This window comes from Rhincodon typus, chromosome 4 (assembly GCF_021869965.1).
Source record: "Rhincodon typus isolate 14 chromosome 4, sRhiTyp1.1, whole genome shotgun sequence".
NCBI classification, from domain to species: Eukaryota; Metazoa; Chordata; class Chondrichthyes; order Orectolobiformes; family Rhincodontidae; genus Rhincodon; species Rhincodon typus.
Genome location: NC_063335.1, coordinates 80,483,715 through 80,503,623, shown reverse-complemented (window position 1 = coordinate 80,503,623; position 19,909 = coordinate 80,483,715). Strand labels below are relative to the sequence as shown.

Below are 19,909 nucleotides of genomic sequence, written 5' to 3'. Positions count from 1 at the left end.
AATTGCATGAGATAACAAAGAGTAGAGCTGGATGAACACAGCAGGTCAAGCAGCATCTTCTGAAGAAGGGTCTAGGCCTGAAACGTCAGCCTTCCTGCTCCTCTGATGCTGCTTGACCTGCTGTGTTCATCCAGCTCTACACCTTGTTATTCTCAGATTCTCCAGCATCTGTAGTTCCTACTATCTCAGTCTAATTGCATGTCTCTGTTTTGATTCATTTGTTGTGCAACTTAGGGATTCCGTCTATTTGTTCAATGAAAATCTGTTTAATCCATTCGGACGCCTCTTCGTGACTCTGGGCTGACTGAAACCTTTGGTTTGCATGCCCCATTGAAATGCCTTGCCACCACAGCCACACCCAGTGCGCTGCACTATAACACTGTCAACATGGCTGACGTCTCCTGTAGCGCCGCCTAGCACTCAGGCATGCGCAGTGTGATCGAACCCCGTGTCGGCTGGAGCTGGTTTAGTGCGCGAGCTGCAGTAAGAGATGAGCGCGACTGTCAGTGGTATTAAAAAACTTTATTATCTCCTAAACGCGCTCAGGCGCTTCTTGCTATCTCCTTATGTTCCGCTTTCCTTTCTCGGAGTCCTGCTAAAGCTCATTTCAGTGCGAGGGTGAAGAAATGTGGCTCCTTCTCGGGTAGTTGTTCACGTCTGTTTATTAATGTGCGATTTGTTCCCGGAGACAAGAATTAACCCGTCTCACGTTATAGGGCGTCGTCCCAAGTTCTCTCTGTATGTTTGTGTTGTCATGTTCGTGCGAAATCTCTGCTTTCATTTCTTCTTCCCGTTGCTTTGTATTGAGCCTCTGCAGTGCAGTTCCAGTGTTTTATTTTCAACTGAAGGCTCTCGTTGGGAGACTGACATTATTGATTTGAGTTGCGTTTGTGCACTGATCTTAAGTTTCTGATCAATGTTGACCTCTCCCTCCCCCATGCTGATGATGGTAATGAAGGTAAATGTCAGGAGAATGTGTGGGCTCTTTTTCGGAGATGGTCTTTGCCTGCCAAGGTGTGAAATGTGTCATGCCCTAACCCTGAATGTTACCCAGGTCTTCCTGCACGGACTGTGCGGTGCTTCCAGTGAGGTTAGCTGGGTGGACCTCATAGAATGAGTTCCCTGATTGGACCAGATTAACAGGCCCAATCAGGGAGCCCTGGCTGACAGACGAGAACAGGAGTGTCAGACATCCTGGTCACTCTGAGAGCTGGCTCCAAGGGAGCTGCCTCAGTGTCAAGAACTCTCCATGTGTAAATAAAGGGTGACTTGGTGACAGGATACCAGGCTCTATGGAGTTATTTCCGACTGCCCCTTCATCTAACGAGTTTTGAGGAACTGAACACTACGGATATCCCAACTTTCTACTTTATTTTAGGGGAAAGCACTGAAAACGGACTCGAGGACTGCCCCACCCCTCAGATCTGCAGAAATATGCTGGGGGTTCGGATGGTTGGCCTGCTTTTTCCCCACTTACACCTCGTCCTATTTCCAACTCCTGATTCTTCACTTGCCCAATTGCCAACTCCACTTTTTTGCCTTGCCCTTTAATCGTTTCTGCCTTCTACCTATCGCAGACTATCTACTTGGCTCTGCCCCGCCTTGCCCTGCATTTCCTATCTCTATTTATTTAAAACGGCTGCAACTCAACATTGTCAGCATTGAACCATGTTAACTGCTTTTCTGTTCTGTCCCCAGTCTTTCCATATAGTATGTTCTGTCATTGTTTCAATAAAGCTTCCTGTCCTTGGCCCTTTTTAATCAATACTTGTTTGTGACTTGTCGGAACACTGGTAAGGTCAAATTTATTGCTGATGATGTTCTCCAGTTTCCTTGAGGAGGTGATTGTGTATCTGCTCCTTAAGCTGTTGCAGGTCTATGGCACTGATAATCCCATAATTATTTGTTAGGGAGTTTCAAGATATTGATCCAGTAATAAAAGAACACAGATTTATGGAGTTTATAAGGTTTCTTATGCTCGCACCTGAGTTACATCTGGTGATGCCTCCCCTGCCTAATTTTTAATGGAAATGTTGCAGCATGTGGTGTTGGAATGTTTTATAATTGCTATGATTAAAATTTGCATCATTTTCCAACCATATAATTGTCCAGGAACACTTTCTCCCCCCACTAACTCTGGACTCCAATAGGAATCAGTACAACCTGTACTAAAGACTGTTATTTGCATTTTGTACATTTTCTAAAAGTCTATTCCTATGTTTTCATGAACATTTGGCTGTGTAATTTGTACAGTTTTAAGATGCCTAACGCTGCATTAGAGATAAACTGTCTTTTCTCAAATTTCTTAACCTGTTTTGACACATTTGACTCCACAGTGCGCATAATTAAAGCACATGGATTGGAGGTGGTCTATTGGCAAGGCTTGACAGTTGGTTGCAGACATGAAACAGAGTGTGAATAAATGGGTCTTTTTCTGGGTGGGAGGTGACAAATGGCGGTGACTAGCGGGATAATGCAAGAATTGGTACTTGGGACCCAGCTATTATCAGTATACTATATACTCCGCAACCTCTTGTGTACCTTCTTTTTAATCACAAAAAACTCTGGCTGTTTTTAACCTTTCTGTCACTATTTGCTTCCACTTTTCACAGTAAAGACAGTTACAAACTTACCAGTGTCTTTGGACTAGTTAAATCTGTTGTTTTTTTTTGTATATTAAGTGCATTGGCAATATCCAGGATTGATTTCTATTGCATCTGATACTGATAGCTAATGCAAGGATTGCAATATGTTTTGAAAGCTGTTCCAAATACAAGTTACCAATATTTTTAGAAAATTGACAATTGCTGATGTGCTAATAATTTAATTAATTGTTCTTACAAGATGTTATTCAGCATGGTGGGGAAGGCATGTCTTCTGTTTCCATCCCTATTATGTGAAATATTATCTTCCTCATCACTAGCAAATGCCTGGCTAGAGGCACTTCCATGTCAGCATAACAAGTAGTTATAGGAAGAAAGGTGGTCGAGGTTTTTGTTCTTTATGTATTTTGCTTATATTTTAATACAAATTATTAGATTAACTGCACACGAGGTAGCTTTAATGTTCTGAATGGGAAAAAAAATTAAATGATTTAATAGGATTACAGGAACTGTGAACAATAACAACAGTAAATGCAAGGCATATGACAAGGTACCAAGCGACTTGTATCTGCTGTGTAGTTGGCTTCTCTTTCATCTGCTTTCTTACCCACTTAGTCAGTGACCAAAGTAAATCAGTAACTAGATGAAATCTATTTTCCCCACAAAGCAAAATCAGCTTTTTCAGTTAGTACTGGAACAAGGCCTTGTGTGCTTTTTATTTGTAAGTGAGCAAAATGATTGCCAATGAGTATCACACCCATCTGAGGAAGTAAGCATGATGGTTTCACCAGTAATGCAATTACTGAGGGTAAATGAAAGAATCTAAACTAATCAACATATTCAAGCAAAATGTTTGTATGCTTAAACATAAATCGTGTTCTGCCCACAGTCTGCATGGACATCATGATGGTAGGTGGTGCTTATGGCACTCCTCAGTTTTACTTCTATCAGACCCACATACAACATCTCCCCTAAGCTATACTCTGTATCATTTCTATACACAAATGTGTATACAAAATTAAATTTCTCACTACTCTCTTTTCTGCAAGTTTCTGACTTTATAAATTCAGGTGATCTGGACCTTTCACTATTCTCCTGGAACATATCCCATCTGTCTTGTACCACTGGCGTATCTGCAGGCATATTGAAAATAAAGAACTGCTGACATGGAATGAAGATGTTGTGTGCACAACTCCGTGGAAGTCACCACTGAGAATGGCCAGCTATTGTCCAATGATTCAAGACACTGCAAGGGAGGAATTGCTGTTTCAGCAGGGAAGAGGTCCTCCAGGAAGAAAAGTTCAGGAGATTAAATGTCCTCAGTTTAAAGGAATCTATCAACCTCAGTCTGGTAAGAAGAAAATGAAAGACAACAGCTTTCAACCTGGAAAAGTACTAGTTTTGCAAGACAAAAGAGGATGTGTTCCAGGAGACTAGGGAAAGCTCCAGATCAACTGAATTTATAAAATCAGAGTTGCAGGAAATAGAACAAAGGACAAAGAACAAAGAAAATTACAGCACAGGAACAGGCCCTTCGGCCCTCCAAGCCTGCGCCGATCCAGATCCTCTATCTAAACCTGTCGCCTATTTTCCGAGGATCTGTATCTCTCTGCTCCCTGCCCGTTTGTGTATCTGTCTAGATACATCTTAAATGACTCTATCGTGCCCGCCTCTACCACCTCCGCTGGCAACGCGTTCCAGGCACCCACGACCCTCTGCGTAAAGAACTTTCCACGCATATCTCCCTTAAACTTTTCTTCTGTTACCTTGAAATCGTGACCCCTAGTAATTGAGTCCCTCACTCTGGGGGAAAAAGCTTCTTGCTATCCACCCTGTCTATACTGCTCATGATTTTGTAGACCTCAATCAGGTCTCCCCTCAACCTCCGTCTTTCTAATGTAACTAACCCTAGTCTACTCAACCTGTCTTCATAGCTAGTGCCCTCCATACCAGGCAACATCCTGGTGAACCTCCTCTGCACCCTCTCCAAAGCATCCACATCCTTTTGGTAATGTGGCGACCAGAACTGTACGCAGTATTCCAAATGTGGTCGAACTACATGAAGTGAAATGAAGCAGAGTTAAACGTAATTTTATATGGACTGGGAGAAACTGCAGGTAAACTGTTAATCTAGCTGTACTTCTGTCTCTGAACTGTCTGCCGCAGCCAGAAGGAGCCCACTATGTCACCACAATTAACTCCCCCTCCCCCTCTGGTATTTATCGTATTATCGTATTATTGTATTATATTACCAATAATATTAAAATATAGCTTGGGGGAGATGCTGTTTGTGCATCTGAAAGGAATAATACTGAGGGGTGCCAAAAGCACCACCAACAGTCATGATGTCTGTACAGACTTGTGGGCAGAACAGGAAAGGATTTTGAAGAAGTTAGAACTAGCATCTGGTCCTCCTCAGTCTCTGTAACAACGTATTTCATCAATGTAACCTGTAACTATTTGCTAAAATGCAGTAAATTATATCTTGTCAACTACAAGCAATTTTTCTGGTTAGGCAGTATGGTTTTTCTTTGCAACGCCAGACCGAGCCATCTGGTAATATAAATTTAAGAGGATGACAGGAGCAACCTTCACACAGAGTGAACTGGCATGCCCATACAGCATGGAATAACTTGCTTGTGAGCATCTGAAGATAATTTCTGGAAATTTGCTGATTTTTCTCTGAAGATTTTAAGGATTCAAGAAAAACTTTGTACCGGTCTACACTGTGCCTTTCTGCACACAAAATTTTACACAACGTGCAAATTGAGTGGGATTCCAGGGGTCACTAGAACAGGACGCTGGCACTGTCAGTAATGCCATCCTATCATGAAAAACTAAACAAGGTTTCTTAAAAATAAATGAATTGACCTCTGGAATGGCCTGAAGCTTGTCAAGGTTTACGATATATTTATATTTTTTAAAATGTTATAGTAATTTCTCCGTGTTGTCCCATAACAAATTAATGAATATATAACTACAGATCTTCTACACATTAAATAATTTTATTCTAAAAACCACAGGATTTCGTACTTGTGGTACACCTGCCTTCCAAATTTTGAAATGTTTGCTTTCTGTTGTGTATAAAATATGAAATTATGTTTTTGCAAAGTTGCACTAATAGGGATGACTAATTATGCTATCAAATTAAAATACTGCATTGCTTTTATGTGAGGGACAGAAATCACTTAGAGCAAACTTAGCTAAGCAATAGTGGTTTTAAAAATGCATAGTCCTTCTAAGGTGCAAGAGCTAAATAATATTATTTAACTACTGTGACAAAGTTTTGAGGCCAATACCAGAAACTAATTTATCAGTTTGTATTATTACAGTGCTTCTGCCTGCCTATTGTGTATGAGGGAGAAGGAGCTAATTACTGTGTATTGTGGAGGAGGGAGGGTGGAGAATAGAGAGGGAGCACTTGTGGGTGCAGTGATAGTATTAGTTAGTTTATTGTAACACACCTGAGTAGGTAGATTGAAAATACCAGGAAGGGGAGAGAGGGGGTGTTGGGTGTCGGGGGGGGCGGGGGGGCGGGGGTGGTGTGGTGATGTATTCGGCTCCTTCTGGCAGTCACAGAGAGCTCAGAGGCAGAAGGGCTGCTAGATTAACAGAGATAATAAGGTGTAGAACTGGATGAACACAGCAGGCCAAGCAGCATAAGAGGAGCAGGAAAGCTGACGTTTTGGGTCTAGACACTTCTTCAGAAAGAAGGGTGTTCTGAAGGAGGGTCTAGACGCGAAATGTCAGCTTTGCTGCTTGGCCTGCTGTGTTCGTCCAGTTCTACACCTTGTTATCTCAGATTCTCCAGCATCGGCAGTTCCTACTATCTCTGCTAGATTAATAGTTTACATGCAGGTTCTCCTAGTCAGACCCCTAGCTCTCAAATCCATCCCTGCTCACAATCAAAGTACCCCTTATTTCAGTCCTTAGAGATTTCCTAACACAAAGAGGTACAGGTTCTGAGGGAGGGTCACCGGACCCGAAACGTTAACTCTGATTTTTCTTCAAAGACAGAAAGAGGTTTGTTCAGAATTCCTGTAAGGAAAAGATGTAGATCCGTATGCGGAAGAAGTCAAATGAAAACAGGAAGCAATGCTCCAGCTGCCTGACAAGGTCTAAAACCTGGAAAGCTTTGTAAATAATTGGAGATGAGAGAGATGGGTGTTTACCAAAAGTGGCCAAATTATGAATTCGGTGTTCAGTAGTTGGTTGGATGGAAAGAAACTCTCTATCTACACCATTAGAACATTGTGACCATTTTGGAGACAGAGTTCATAGAAGTGTGCTTTTCTGATGATACTTTTACTTGTAAAACTCTAAGATGAAAGCTGCTTTTGGACTCCTGACCCATTCTTCATATGAAGAACAATATACCTTTAAACTATGTGGCTTTGTATTTCCACATGTCTGTGGGGAGCGATTTAGGTAGTTGTGATTGTGTAAAACATATCTTTGTTGCATTAGTTATTTGAAGTGAATGAACCTTTTTATTTTGAACTATCATTTGTCTGTTCATTTTAAACTTATATTGTTTCCAGTTTGTACGAAAATAAAGTTACAAAGTGTAAAATCATGCTGGTAATTTCCTCATTTTTGGGTTGTTGGTAAATTTGGCTATTTTAGTTTATGGTTTCTCCCATGTAGATTGCAACAAAATGTATTCCTGTAAATAGGGAGAAATGGTAATTGTTCCTTAATCATAAAAGTGGAGCAGTGCTTTAAAATTGCATTTAGTTTCATCTTTATTACCCCAGTTTTCATTGCTTCTGATTTAACTCCAGATTAAAGGAAAAATGATGGCATACTGATGGTATCACTGGACTGGTAATCCAGAGGTCCAGGCTAATACTATGAGGACATCGGTTCAGTTCCACTACAGTGGCTGGTTGAATTTAAATTCAGTTAATAAATCCAGAGTATAAATACTCTGTGATGGTGCCATGAATGTAACGTCGATTATTATAAAATTCTATCTCGTTCACTGATGACCGTTTGGAAAAGAAATCTACTATTGTCTCCTGTTATGATCTAGCTATACTTGCAGACCCCCATCTGCTGGTTGACTCCTAACTGCCCTCTGAAATGGTCTAGCAGGTCAAGGACTTTTAGGTGTGGACAAGAAATGGTGATCGTACCAGCGATGCCCATTTTCCATGAAAAAAATAAACAAAATACAAGATGAGTGAATTGCTAATACAGAATGTTCTCATTTAGTTTTGCCGCCTGGAGCCTTGCAAAAGCGTTGACTTCCTTGCTATCCATGTTCAAATAGTTGGCTCATATGCTGTTTTTCATAATACTGTGTAAATCATAATGTAGAAAGCCCTGAACTTAACAATGAAGTACTTTCATGTATTAGAAAGGAAGAATGTTGGAAATATTCAGCAGTCTAGAAGAATGTGTGATAAGACCAGCTGTTAGAGTTTGAGACTGATGACTTTTTGTCATGTGCTGGTTTGAAAATTGAGCATCCTGGGTAAATGATTCTTAGCCATATTGTTTAAACAAAATGCTCAGAAATTTGGTTTTGGGAATTAAACCTGCAAAGAAAGAAAGGGGAAAATGTAGTGGTTCACTCGGGCTGCATTGTCTATGTGTAATTTTGCTCTGTTTATTTTGCAGGGCAGCAGATGGCAGATTGTGTGACTAAGGTTGAACTAAGCGTCTGCTGTGAGAACTTGCTGGATAGAGATGTCACTTCTAAATCAGATCCACTGTGTGCACTGCTAATGAATGTTGGTGGAAATCAGTGGGTTGAAGTAAGTAATTTTCATCAGATAAGTTGTTTAATCTTGCATCATGAGAGAACAAGTTTATAACAGTGATGCTTTATTTTTCCTTCTATTCAGCTGATGATGAATGCTTTCTCATATTATTTTACCAACTTGTCTTTCACTATTACATCCTCCTTCCTTTCTTTCCTTGTCGAACATTCTTGGTAACTCAACCCCTTCATCCCAATAATCAGCCTAATGAACCGCCTCCAATGCCAATATGTCTTTTCTTAGATACGAGGATCAAAACTACAAAGTACAGGGAGGTGTAACCTCACCAGCAACCTGTGCAGTTGTAACAAGACTTTCCTATTCTTAAGCTCCAACCTCCAAGCAATAAAGACCAAAAAATATTTCCTTCCTTCGTTACTTGCTCATTTGTATGCTAATATTTTTGTTTCATGCACAAGGTCATCCAGATTCCTTTGCACAGTATTCTTTTGGAGTCTTTCTCCATTTAAAAAATAATCTGCCTTTTTACTCTTCTGACTAAAGTGCATGACATCTCACTTTCTGACATTAAATGCCTTCTACCAACTTTTTACCCGCTCACTCAGCCTACCTTTATCCTGTTGCAGATTCTTTATGTCCTCATCACAACATACCCTCTCACCCATTTTTGTATCATCAGCAAATGTGGATACACTACACTCTGCCTTTCCTTTGAGTCATTGAGAAAAATGTAAGTAATTGAAGCACTTGACACATCTTCGTGGTACTCAACTAGTTACACCTTTCCACCTGAGGGAAAAAACCCATTAATCCTCTCTCTCTGTCTCTGTCTCTCTCTGTCTCCTGTGTGTTCACCAAGCCTCAATCTATGCCGCTATATTACCTCCATACTGTGGGCAAATATATTATGCAATAACCTTTTATGTATCAACTAGTGATACGTATGGTATCACCATGTTTTTATATGGTAAAAAACTGCAGTATGCTGCTGTGCAGAGGGACCTGGGTGTCCTTGTGCACGAATCAGAAAATGTTAGTTTGAAGGTGCAGCAGGTAATTGAGAAGGCAAATGGAATATTATGGAAGAAGGATGGAGTTTAAAAATAGGGAAGTTATGCTGCAGCTGTATGGGGTGCTGGTAAGGCCACATTTAGAGTACTGTGTATAGTTTTGGCCTCCTTACTTGAGAATGTGCTGACACCGGAGGGGTTGTAGAGATTGACGAGGTGGATTTCAGAGTTGAGAGGATTGGCTTATGCGGAGAGATTGAGTAGACTGGGACTATACTCATTGGAATATAGAAGAATGAGGGAGCATCTTATAGAAAAATACAAAATTATGAAGGGAATAGATAAGATAGAAGTGGGGAGATTGTTAACACTGGTAGGTGAAATTAGAACTAGGGGACATAACCTCAAAATAAGGGGGAGAGCAGATTTAGGACTGAGTGAAGGAATAATTCCTTGACCCAAAGGGTTGTGAATCTATGGAATTCCCTGTACTGTGAAGCAGTTGAGGCCACCTTGTTGAATGTTTTTAAGGCAACGATAGATTTTGGAATAATAAAGGAATTAAGGGTTACTAGGAGTGGGCAGGGAAGTGAGTTGAGCCCACGAAAAGATCAGCCATGCTCTTATTGAATGGCAGAGCAGGCTCAAGGGGCCAGATGCTCCCTTTTTTTATGTTCTTACTGAATGTTTTCTGGAATTCCAAATGCACTATATCTACTGGTTCCCCTTTAACAACTCTTCTAGTTATTTCCTCAGAGTTCTGGTCTCCCAGTTATAGGAAGGATATTAAGCTGGAGAAGGTTCAGAAGAGATTTACGAGGATGTTGCTGGGTGTGGAAGGTGTGAGTTACAAAGAAAGGCTGGATAGGCTGGGACTTTTTCACTGGAACATAGGAGGATGAAGCGATCTTACACAAGTTTATATAATAATGAGGGGTATAGATAGGGTTAATGGTAGCTGCCTTTTCCCTAGGATGGGGGATTTCAAGATGAGGGGCACATTTTTAAGGTGAGAGGAGAGAAAAGATATGAGGAGCAGTTATTTTACACAGAGGGTGGTTCGCGTGTGGAATGACTTTCCTGAGGAAGTGGTGGATGTAGGTACAATCACAATGTTTAAAAGACATTTGGATAAATAAGTGAATAGTAAAGGTTTGGAGGGATATGGGCCAGGAGCAGGCAAGTGGGACTAGTTTAGTTTGGGATTGTGTTCAGCGTGAACTGGTTGGACCAAAGGGTCTGTTTCTATGCTGTGTGGCTGTATGATTCTATGACTCCAGTAAATTTGTCAATAATGATTTCCTTTTCACAAAACTATGTTGACACTGCTGGAGTTTGTTAAACTTTTCTAAATGTCTTGCTATTTCCTCCATAGTGATGGAGTCTAACATTTTCCTAAAGACAAATGTTAGGTTAACTGGTCTATAGTTTCCTGCCTTCTGTCTCTGTTCCTTCTTTGACAGGGGCTTCACATTAGTAGTTTCCCAAATTGCAGTATCCCTCCCAGAATCCAGTGAGTTCTGGAATATTTCGACCAGTGCTTTCCACTGTCTCTGCATTCATTTCCTTTAAACTTTAGGTGCAGACCATCAGGTCCTGGTGATTTGTCTGTCTTCAGTTCCATTAAATGGTCAAATACTTTCTCTCCCATGGTAGAAACTGTTACAAGATCTTTCCTCCCATTAACAACTTGCTTATCTGTCACCTTTGGGATGTTTGTAGTATCCTTCAGTGTGACGTGTGATGCAAAATATTGGTTTAAAGAATCTGCCATTTGCCTGTTGAGAATTATTCAGTCAAGTCCTCAAAGGGTCCCATGATCACTTTAGCTACCCTTTTCGTATACCTGCAGATGCACTAGCTGTTTGTGTTTATATATAAATGTATTGCCAATTTATGTTCACAATCAATTTTCTCCCATGTTTTTGTTAGCATCCTAATCATCAGCTGCTGGTTCCTAAAAGAAACAAATTACCAGTCCTTGCCCTGCCACCAGCTCTTTCTACTTTGCCCTCATTTTGACTGCCTTTGTTAACCACGGGGGTCCTGGGGGTGTTCATCTTCTTGTTGAGCCCTTTTTTTCCTGACTGGAATAAATTTTTGCTGAGATATTATGAACTAGCTACTAAAATGTCAGCCACTGTTCATCCACTGTGGTCTGTGGAAGCTGCATCATTGAGCATGTTCAAGACAGAAGTCGGTAGATTACTGGAAGCTAAAGACATCAAAAGATATTGGGAAAACTGGAAGCGTGGAAATGAAGTAGATGATAGGCCAAGATCAAACTGGTGCAACAGGCTTGATGGGCTGAATGTCCTATATCTGTTTATATGTCTTACGTTCCTATTAATACCAAAAAAACTGTAGATCTTGCTTATACAGTAACAACTATTCTGCAGATTCCAGTGGCAAATATTAAAAATACCAAAGTAAATAGATCAATGAACAGACTATGTTAAAACCCAACACAAAATTCACTACATTCATAAGTAAAAATATCTTCATAGGCCGTTGAGCTATAAGTAGTTGTTATTTTGCTTTCCTTCTATTTTCTTTAGCGCCCAGATAGTTTGAAAGATACAATTTTTATGCTGATAACCCATCAACCAAAATGTCACTAACAAATAATAACTGCATACTGGTCTCACTTGGACCTGTAATTTCTATGAATAGTTAAAAGAAATCAGTGGGCCACCCCATAAATTCATCATCCATGTTACCCATCTTCATATCTAGTCGATTTGCAGATTGAAATCACCCATGAAAATTGTTGTACCCTTCTTAAACACCACTGTTGTTTCCTGATTTATACTTTGTCCTACACCGATGTAAATGTTTGGGTGCATGTAGATGACTGCCACCTGCGATTTCTTTTCCTTGCTGTTCCTTTTTTCCACCTAAACTGATGTCACATCAGTATCTAAAGCACCTGCATCGCTACCCAGCACTGCACAGCTAACCTTCTTTATTAACAACGCTGTCCACCTCCTGTCCTTCTTTTTGTTTATTTTTCCAGAACGTCGAATATCCTCAATAGTAAGTTTCCAGCCTTCTTCATCTTGCGCCCATGTCTCTGAATAGCTGTCACGTCATATTCATTTATTTCTATTTATGCTGTCAACTCATCTATCTTGTTACAAATATTGTGTGCATTCAGCTAAAGAGTCTGTTGCTTAGACATTTTAATGTAATTTATTTACTCTGGCTGTAATTTATGCTGCACTCTTCTGTTTTAAGTTTTCTGCTCCTTCCTGATATTATCATCCACCTTTTTGCTACTCTGCACCTCAGCAGTCTTCTTTCTTTTTGGCTTTTAAACTTCTTTTCAATTGAACACATCTCCCATTAATTATTTCAACCAGTTTTCCACATCCCTAGCATGGGTTCAAATAAAGTTCATCCCCACAGACCAGCTCTCCCTTTTCTTAATAACTGGTGTCAGTGTCCCATGACTCAGAACCTGTCTCTTTAACACGAGTCATTAAGCCATAAATTTACCTGTCTGATCTTATTTATTTGTACATAGTTCAGGTAGTAATCTTGAGATTATTACCTTTGCAGATCTGCTTTTTATTTAGCCTCCAGCTGTTCAGAATCCATCAGCAGAACCTCTTATCTAGATGTACCTATTTCATTGATATGTACATGGACCATGAAAACTAGGTTGTTCTTCTCCAGAGAACTGTTTTGTAACTATGGTACCAGCTGGGCAATACAGCTTTTAGGACTCGCTGCAGAAAACAGTATGTGTTCCCCGAGCTATGCTAACCCCTATAACTGTCACATTTCTCTTTTCATCCCCTACTTGAATGGCACTTTATACAATGGTCAGTTTTTTCATCTCTGCAGTCTGTGTCTTCATATACAGCAGGAGAAAGAACCTCATGCCTGTTTGAAAAGTGCACTGGCTGAGGCTCCTCCTAAATTTTGGATCCTAATACCTGCTTCAATGGCAGTCACACCCTCTGACCATGACCATGGACCAAATTTGATGCAATTACTAAAAGGGCCTGTGTGACTGTCTCTTGAAACAGTGTGTCCAGGTACCTCTTCCCTTTCCTGATGCATCCCAGTGTCAACAGCTTGGACTCCATCACATCAACTTTGAGGCAAAGTTCCTCAAGCAGCCAACTCTTGCTGTTGATGTGGTCACCATGTTTCATGCTGGCATCTACCAGCTCCCACATATAACCATCTCTATTCTAGTTAGTTAACTAATTTGAATGTTAAGTATTTAAAAGGTTAATTTCTTAACTGTGCTCTTCAGCTGTAATAATATCTCCTAAATTAAACCACTTGGCCAATAAAAAGACAAATGGAAGAAAATCCTATCTGCTTCCCTCTGATGTCACGCTTCAGCTCCGATAGGTAAAAAGCAGGTTGAAGGGGCTCTCTGTTGCCAGTTTTTTTTTTTAATCTCCCACCATCACTACTGTTCTCGCACAAGTCCAGTCTTTGATATCAAATGGAATATGATCATAAAAGCCTGCAGGAATTCTCACATTCATGTTCATAGGAATGGTGCTGTGAAATTTGATGCATAACCTCCTTCTTCACTGGTGGCTTACAAGCAGCTCTCATCAATGTTTCTTGCCCTTCTCCATTTCAGCATTAAGCACTATTGTCATCCTTGGTTCCATTGCATTTCAGATCAGAGTAAATTGTCCACCAGACTTTGGTATCTGGTATAAGATGATTGTGGTTTACTTTTTTTAGTAGCCTAATTTGTTACTTTATGAAAATAATTCAGTTTGAAATCATTCATTGGTTCTTGAATAAATTTAAAACAATGTAAAAAGAGCTGGGTATTTTCTGCCTTGTAGCAGGATAACATTGCAATTTAGGTTTAAAATGTACTATTGGCAATGGAACTGTGGTTGTTGATTCATTTCACTCCAATGGTTTTAATTTGGGAATTCTACTTTTTCTAGATTGATCGCACAGAGAGAGTTAACAACTGTCTCTGTCCAAAGTTTGCAAAGAAGTTCCTGATAGATTACTGCTTTGAGCAGGTCCAGAAACTGAAGTTTGGAGTTTACGATATAGATAATAGAACGATTGATTTGAGTGACGATGACTTCTTGGGAGAGCTTGAATGTACTCTGGGACAGGTAAATACAAATAAAACCTTTAAGATTTTGTTGCCATACTTTGGGGACTTCTTTTTATGACACTGAATTACAATATATAAACCTTAGGTTATTTCTGTTACATTCAGCATATTGTTTTTGTTTATTGGATGTGGGCATTGCTGGCTCGACCAGCATTTATTGCCCATTTTTAATTGCTCAGAGGTCAGTTAAAAGTTAGCTGTATTGCTGAGAGTCTGGATTCAAATGTAAGCCAAGCCTTGTAAGATCTACTTCTCTAAGAGGCTTTAGTGAACTAGATAGGTTTTTCCAGTTAGCAATGATTGTATTAGGCTCGCTTTTTTATTCCATATTCCTGAGTTCAAATTTCACCATACATCGTGGTGGGAATCAAACCCATGTCTCTAGAACATTAGCCTGGTATGTTACATTACCACGGCTTCCCCCAGTGCTTGAACTACCCTTTTAAATTAATGAAATATGCACAATTTTGGCCCAGATTTTGAGAGAATATTCAGTTGAGGCTTTTAACATTCTGAAGGGGTTTGAGAGAATGAATAGGGGAAAAACTACTTCACTCTTCTTTTGTTTGAGATCAGTAGTAAGCATTCTCCAAGGAAGCTGCTCCACAATGATCTGGTGATCTGTGGTGCAGACCTTTCCTCTTGGGGTTTGAGTGAAGATTTGTAGCTCGGGTGCTGGTTGTAGATGTTGGTGTGTTCGCCAAGCTGGGAAGTTTGATATCTGCTATCAAATCTCCCAGCTCGGCGAACAGGCCAACATCTACAGACCTTTGCTTTACCAGTAGCAATTTCAACCTGGTGCCAAGTTTATAGTTGTATAGGGGCAGTGTTGTCAGCAAGCAGGGTAAGCAACCCATTATCATGAGTTCTTAGAAACTAGGAAATTAAATGCACTGAATGTCTTCACTTTTAATTTTAAAATTTAAGATAAGGAGATAAATGATTATGAACTACCACAGAAGCTAAAATATTATTTAAATATGACTAAAATTTGTGCATATATTGAATGGAATGTATTTTCTTAAGGAAGAAATTTGACATTGTTTAAAATTTGTGCAATGTATTTCAGGCTAGCAAGAGTATTTAGCATTAGTTAATGACACTTGAATGCTTTTACAAACCCAGTTACATCTCACCAAACATGGCATAGCCTTTTTTAAAGCCCTGTTTCTATTCTCAGTGGGTACCTCAACTGTGCACCCTTGGAAAAGCATGGAATCACTGACAGGAATTTCTGAAATTCCAGTTTATTCTGCTTATGTGCAGTCGTATGAAATTACAGTAATTTTTTTGAGAGTAATGTTGCTGCTGGCATGAAATTATTTTGTACAGTGCATATTGCAGTGTCAGTCTTACAGCTACCAAAACTCTCTTTGGCAAAGCAATTTGCTTATGCATTGCACAGTGGAGTGAAAACCAAGTGTAATCTTCAGATGAAGTAGTGTTAGAGCGTGGGGACAACTGGTTCAAAATGGTCCAGTGCACTTCAGTTAAAGTTTTAAAATTTGAGCTTTAAATATTTCCCTTATGAATTCCTACATCTACATTTGTAATGGAAATTGCCTATTTAATCTTGTCATACTGGAACTATCACTTCCTGTTCTTTGTGGAACATCAGTACTTCCAGCAGAATAATAACCAAGTTACAGCACAAGAAATTCAGAGAGGCATCTTTCAGTGTATATATAAGGACATAACAATATGTAGTGGCAAAATAGGCTTGGAGCATGAAGATGAAAGTTTTTTGATATTAATAAGAAAATCATGTTCTGTTATTTTACTTAGTTTCATTATGAAACTTTTGATGAACGATGCATCATGCAGTAACAGTCTGCTGTCTAAAGACAGCTGACAATTTTTAAATTCCTACAATGATTTCCCACTTGTCCATTGGATTTTGAAGTTGACGTACACAATTTCATTACGCAGTCTTTGTTTTTTTCTTGTTTGTTTATTTGTCTTATTTATTTTTGTATGTTCTGCCTTGATCTCAACAATGCAACACATGAATAAATGAAATCAGAGTTGAAGTAGTATTCTACTCTTTAGACTATGCAGTTGTATAATGCACAGTATGTTCAGATTTAAGTGTGAAGAAACATTAGCATTTCTGCTCATTGATTTCTTTATTTGTGCCTCTGGCAGTTGTTTCTGTTTGAAACTGAGCCCTATAATTAAGTAATTTTGACAGATTGTATCCAGCAAAAAACTGACCAGACCTCTTGTGCTGCGAAATAGAAGACCAGCAGGAAAAGGAACTATCACGGTACAGAGTTGAATTTTTTTTTTTTCTTATTTAGTTGTTTGATGTGCAATTGTAGCTGCATTTGCCAATGTAGTTTTACTATTATGCCAACAACTTTAGGAAAAGTAACAAGTGAATCCTAGAAATTATCTTCAACACTTTTTTTCTTTTATTCTTCTGTCCGCTGAAAGTAGTATCTTGTGCTGGAGTTCTCATACCTTGCCCAGATAACCTCACGTGCCTGAGTTTAGGCGTTAGCGTCCCAGATGGTGTTGCCGGAAGTGTTCCTCTTGTCCCAGGGTAGGGGCTTATTTTGTTTGGGGTTGAGTTCTGAACAATTTTCCTGCTCTGAATAGCTTGAAGTATACAGTCCTTGTAATGTACAAATGGCCTTACGCATGCTAGAATAATGAATGGTTGCCAGCCAGGGGAATTGAACAATTAGGATGGGTAAGGAAGAAGATGTATTTTTGAAGCTCAGCTAATTTAAACAAGACATTAAGGTTTTGCACATATTCCTCTCCCCTCCCTTGTCCGCCTTCCGCAGGGACCATTTTCTCCAGGAATGGACCTCCCTGGTCCATTATTCCTTCACCCCCAACACCTCCCCACTCCCCTACGGCACCTTCCCCTGTAACCGGCGAAGGTGCAACACCTGCACGTTTACCTCCTCCCTCCCCAGTATCCAAGGGCCCAAACATACCTTCCAGGTAAGCAACACTTCACCTGCACTTCCCAGAATCTAGTCTATTGCATTCGCTGCTCACAATGTGGTTTCCTCTATAGGGGAAACGAAATGTAGACTTGGCGACCGCTTCACAGAACATCTACGTTCTGCTCGCAGAAAAGACCCTGAACTACCTGTTGCCTGCCACTTCAATGCACCACCCTAATCCCTGACTAACATCTCTGTCTCTGGCTTGCTGCAGTGTTCCAGTGAAGCCCAACGCAAGCTGGAGGAACAACATCTCATATTCCACTTGGGAACCCTACAGCCCTCCGAACTCCATATTGAGTTCAATAATTTTAGGGCCTAAACTCTCCCATGTCCCAGCCCCCCCACCCCACACACCAGGCCTTGTTACCACATAGCCTGCCACTACACACCCCCTGTTGTTAGTCACTAACAGTCCCCATTTAACAACTGTTCACCCTCCCAGCCTTATCGTTAGCAACTCCTTTGTCTGTCCAACTGTCTCTCTCTCTCTCTTTGGGTTCTATCCTATCGTTTACTCCCTCCCCCGCCCACCTCCCTATTTTCTGCATATAAACTGACGTTTTCCCAGTCACCATCGGTTCTGAGGAAGGGCCACTGGACCCGAAACGTTAACTCTGTTTTCTCCTTCACGGATGCTGCCAGACCTGCTGAGCTTTTCCAGCAACTTTGTTTTTGTTCATGGTTTTGCACATTCTTATTCAGCTGGAGTTGGTGGTTAGGGAAGGAGATGGAGCCAGTGGTAAGGAAATGCCTCTTCATTACTGGCATATTTAATTTTAGTTGCCTTTGAACCTAAAGATTGGTGAATAGCTTGCCATCTGGGATAATTGGTTAGACATTTAAATATACTTGTCTGACTCATAAAAAGCAAATTTTCTTTTAAATCATTCACAGGATGAGGACATTGCTGGCTAGGCAGCATTTATTGCCCATCCATAATTTCCCAGAAGGCAATTAAGAGTCAACCACATTGCTGTGAGTCTAGAGTCACACGTAGGCCAGACTAGGTGAGGATGGCAGATTTCCTTCCCTGACATTGTGAACCAGATGGGTTTTTTCCAACAAACAATCGACAATGGTCTCATGGTCATCAGTAGATACCTAATTCCAGATTTTTAAAAAATTGAATTCAAATTCTTCCACCTGCTACAGCGGTATTTGAACCCAAGTCCCCAGAACATTAGCTGAGTTTCTGGATTAATAGTCTAGTGACAATACCACTAGGCCATCACCTCCCCCTTATCTGGTTTCTTTATTAGTTAGAATCCTTTTCTGTAACTTACCCGAAGTTGAGTGATTTGTATCTGAACAACAAGGAAAGGAGCTCCAAACTGAAGAATGGGAAAAGCTCAATGTGGCTTAGAAACACGGTCATGCAGCAGCATTTTTTGGGTACCTAATGCCCAAAATAGAGGGCAGGAGCTACCTGTGCACATCTAGACTATATTAGATGATGGCACAATAGGTTCTCTTACCCATGTCAGAGGTTTGTTGTCCATACCTTATCATCCTTGAATTGATCGGCTTAATAGGCTATTTCAGAGGGCAGTTAAATGAATGACTTTATTGTCACGTATATCTAGAGAGATACAGTGAAAAGTGTTTTAACACCACAATCTGTTGCCATTTTGAGTTACAAGAAGAATGAAAAGAAAGTACATCAGTCGGGGTCCCAAACACAGCTCCAGGGATTCGGAAAGGAATCTAGGTACAGCAACGACGATACTAATGCAGATGCCCAAGGGGTCCCTGGCTGTGCATGCCGCTGCCACACCACCACCCACCATGTGTCACCGCTCCAGGCACTGACTGTCTCTGCTCCAGGCCTACCATAGCCAGGAGTCTGTGCTCCACTTCTGCCGCAGCCAGTTACTTGCTGCCACTGCCAAGAGCCTGGGCTCTGGGCCTACTGAAGCCTGGAGTACCTGCTGTGAGCACTGACACTGTTGCAGACACTGTCAAGAGTCCAGGCTCCAAGCCTACTCCAGCCAGGAGTCACCGCCCTGGGCACTGACACTGCCACAGCCGATGCCCCACTGCCGCAAGCCCACTTACTGGGCACTGCAGCATTACAGCCGCCGCCCTGACATTGCTGTGGAGCTTGAGTCACAAGTAGGCCAGACTGGAAAGTATGGTAGATTTTCTTCCCTAAAAAAAGACATTATTGAACCGAATGGGTTTAACAATAAATGATAGTAGTTTCATTACTGAGTCTGTGGCCACAATTTCCCCTTCCCGAAGGTGATAAGAGGTGTGACAAAAGGGAAAATCTCTGGGCAAGTTGGCCCTGAAAAGATTCTAGCCTCAATTTTCCACCTCACCAACTAAGGGTAGGGCAAGATGATCCACGAGGGATTTTCTCAGTTTGGCAGCAATCAAGGACCTGAAGTGATTAATTAGCTGCCTCCGCTTACACTTCCCGATTGCCTCCAGATCCACGGTGTATCATCTCTGGAATAGCCGATAATTTCTCTTTCAGAGACTGTGTGGG

The 19,909-nt window shown here is 40.7% G+C and overlaps 1 protein-coding gene across 6 annotated transcripts in view; it reads left to right on the top strand.

Moving 5' to 3' along the window:
- The first annotated feature begins 410 nt into the window (after positions 1-410).
- LOC109914768 (copine-3-like) overlaps positions 411-19,909 on the top strand; it is a 44,779-nt gene continuing 25,280 nt past the window's right edge. For 2 of the 6 annotated variants that reach the window (XM_048596013.1, XM_020514377.2), the window contains exons 1-4: positions 411-509; positions 8,229-8,365; positions 14,274-14,453; positions 16,647-16,721. In XM_048596013.1, coding sequence (XP_048451970.1) covers positions 491-509; positions 8,229-8,365; positions 14,274-14,453; positions 16,647-16,721 — 411 coding nt within the window. In that variant the 5' untranslated portion in view covers positions 411-490. Of the gene's footprint in view, positions 510-539; positions 644-8,228; positions 8,366-14,273; positions 14,454-16,646; positions 16,722-19,909 lie in introns of those variants that run through there. The other 4 variants (XM_048596012.1, XM_048596009.1, XM_048596010.1 and 1 more) reach the window with 3 other exon arrangements.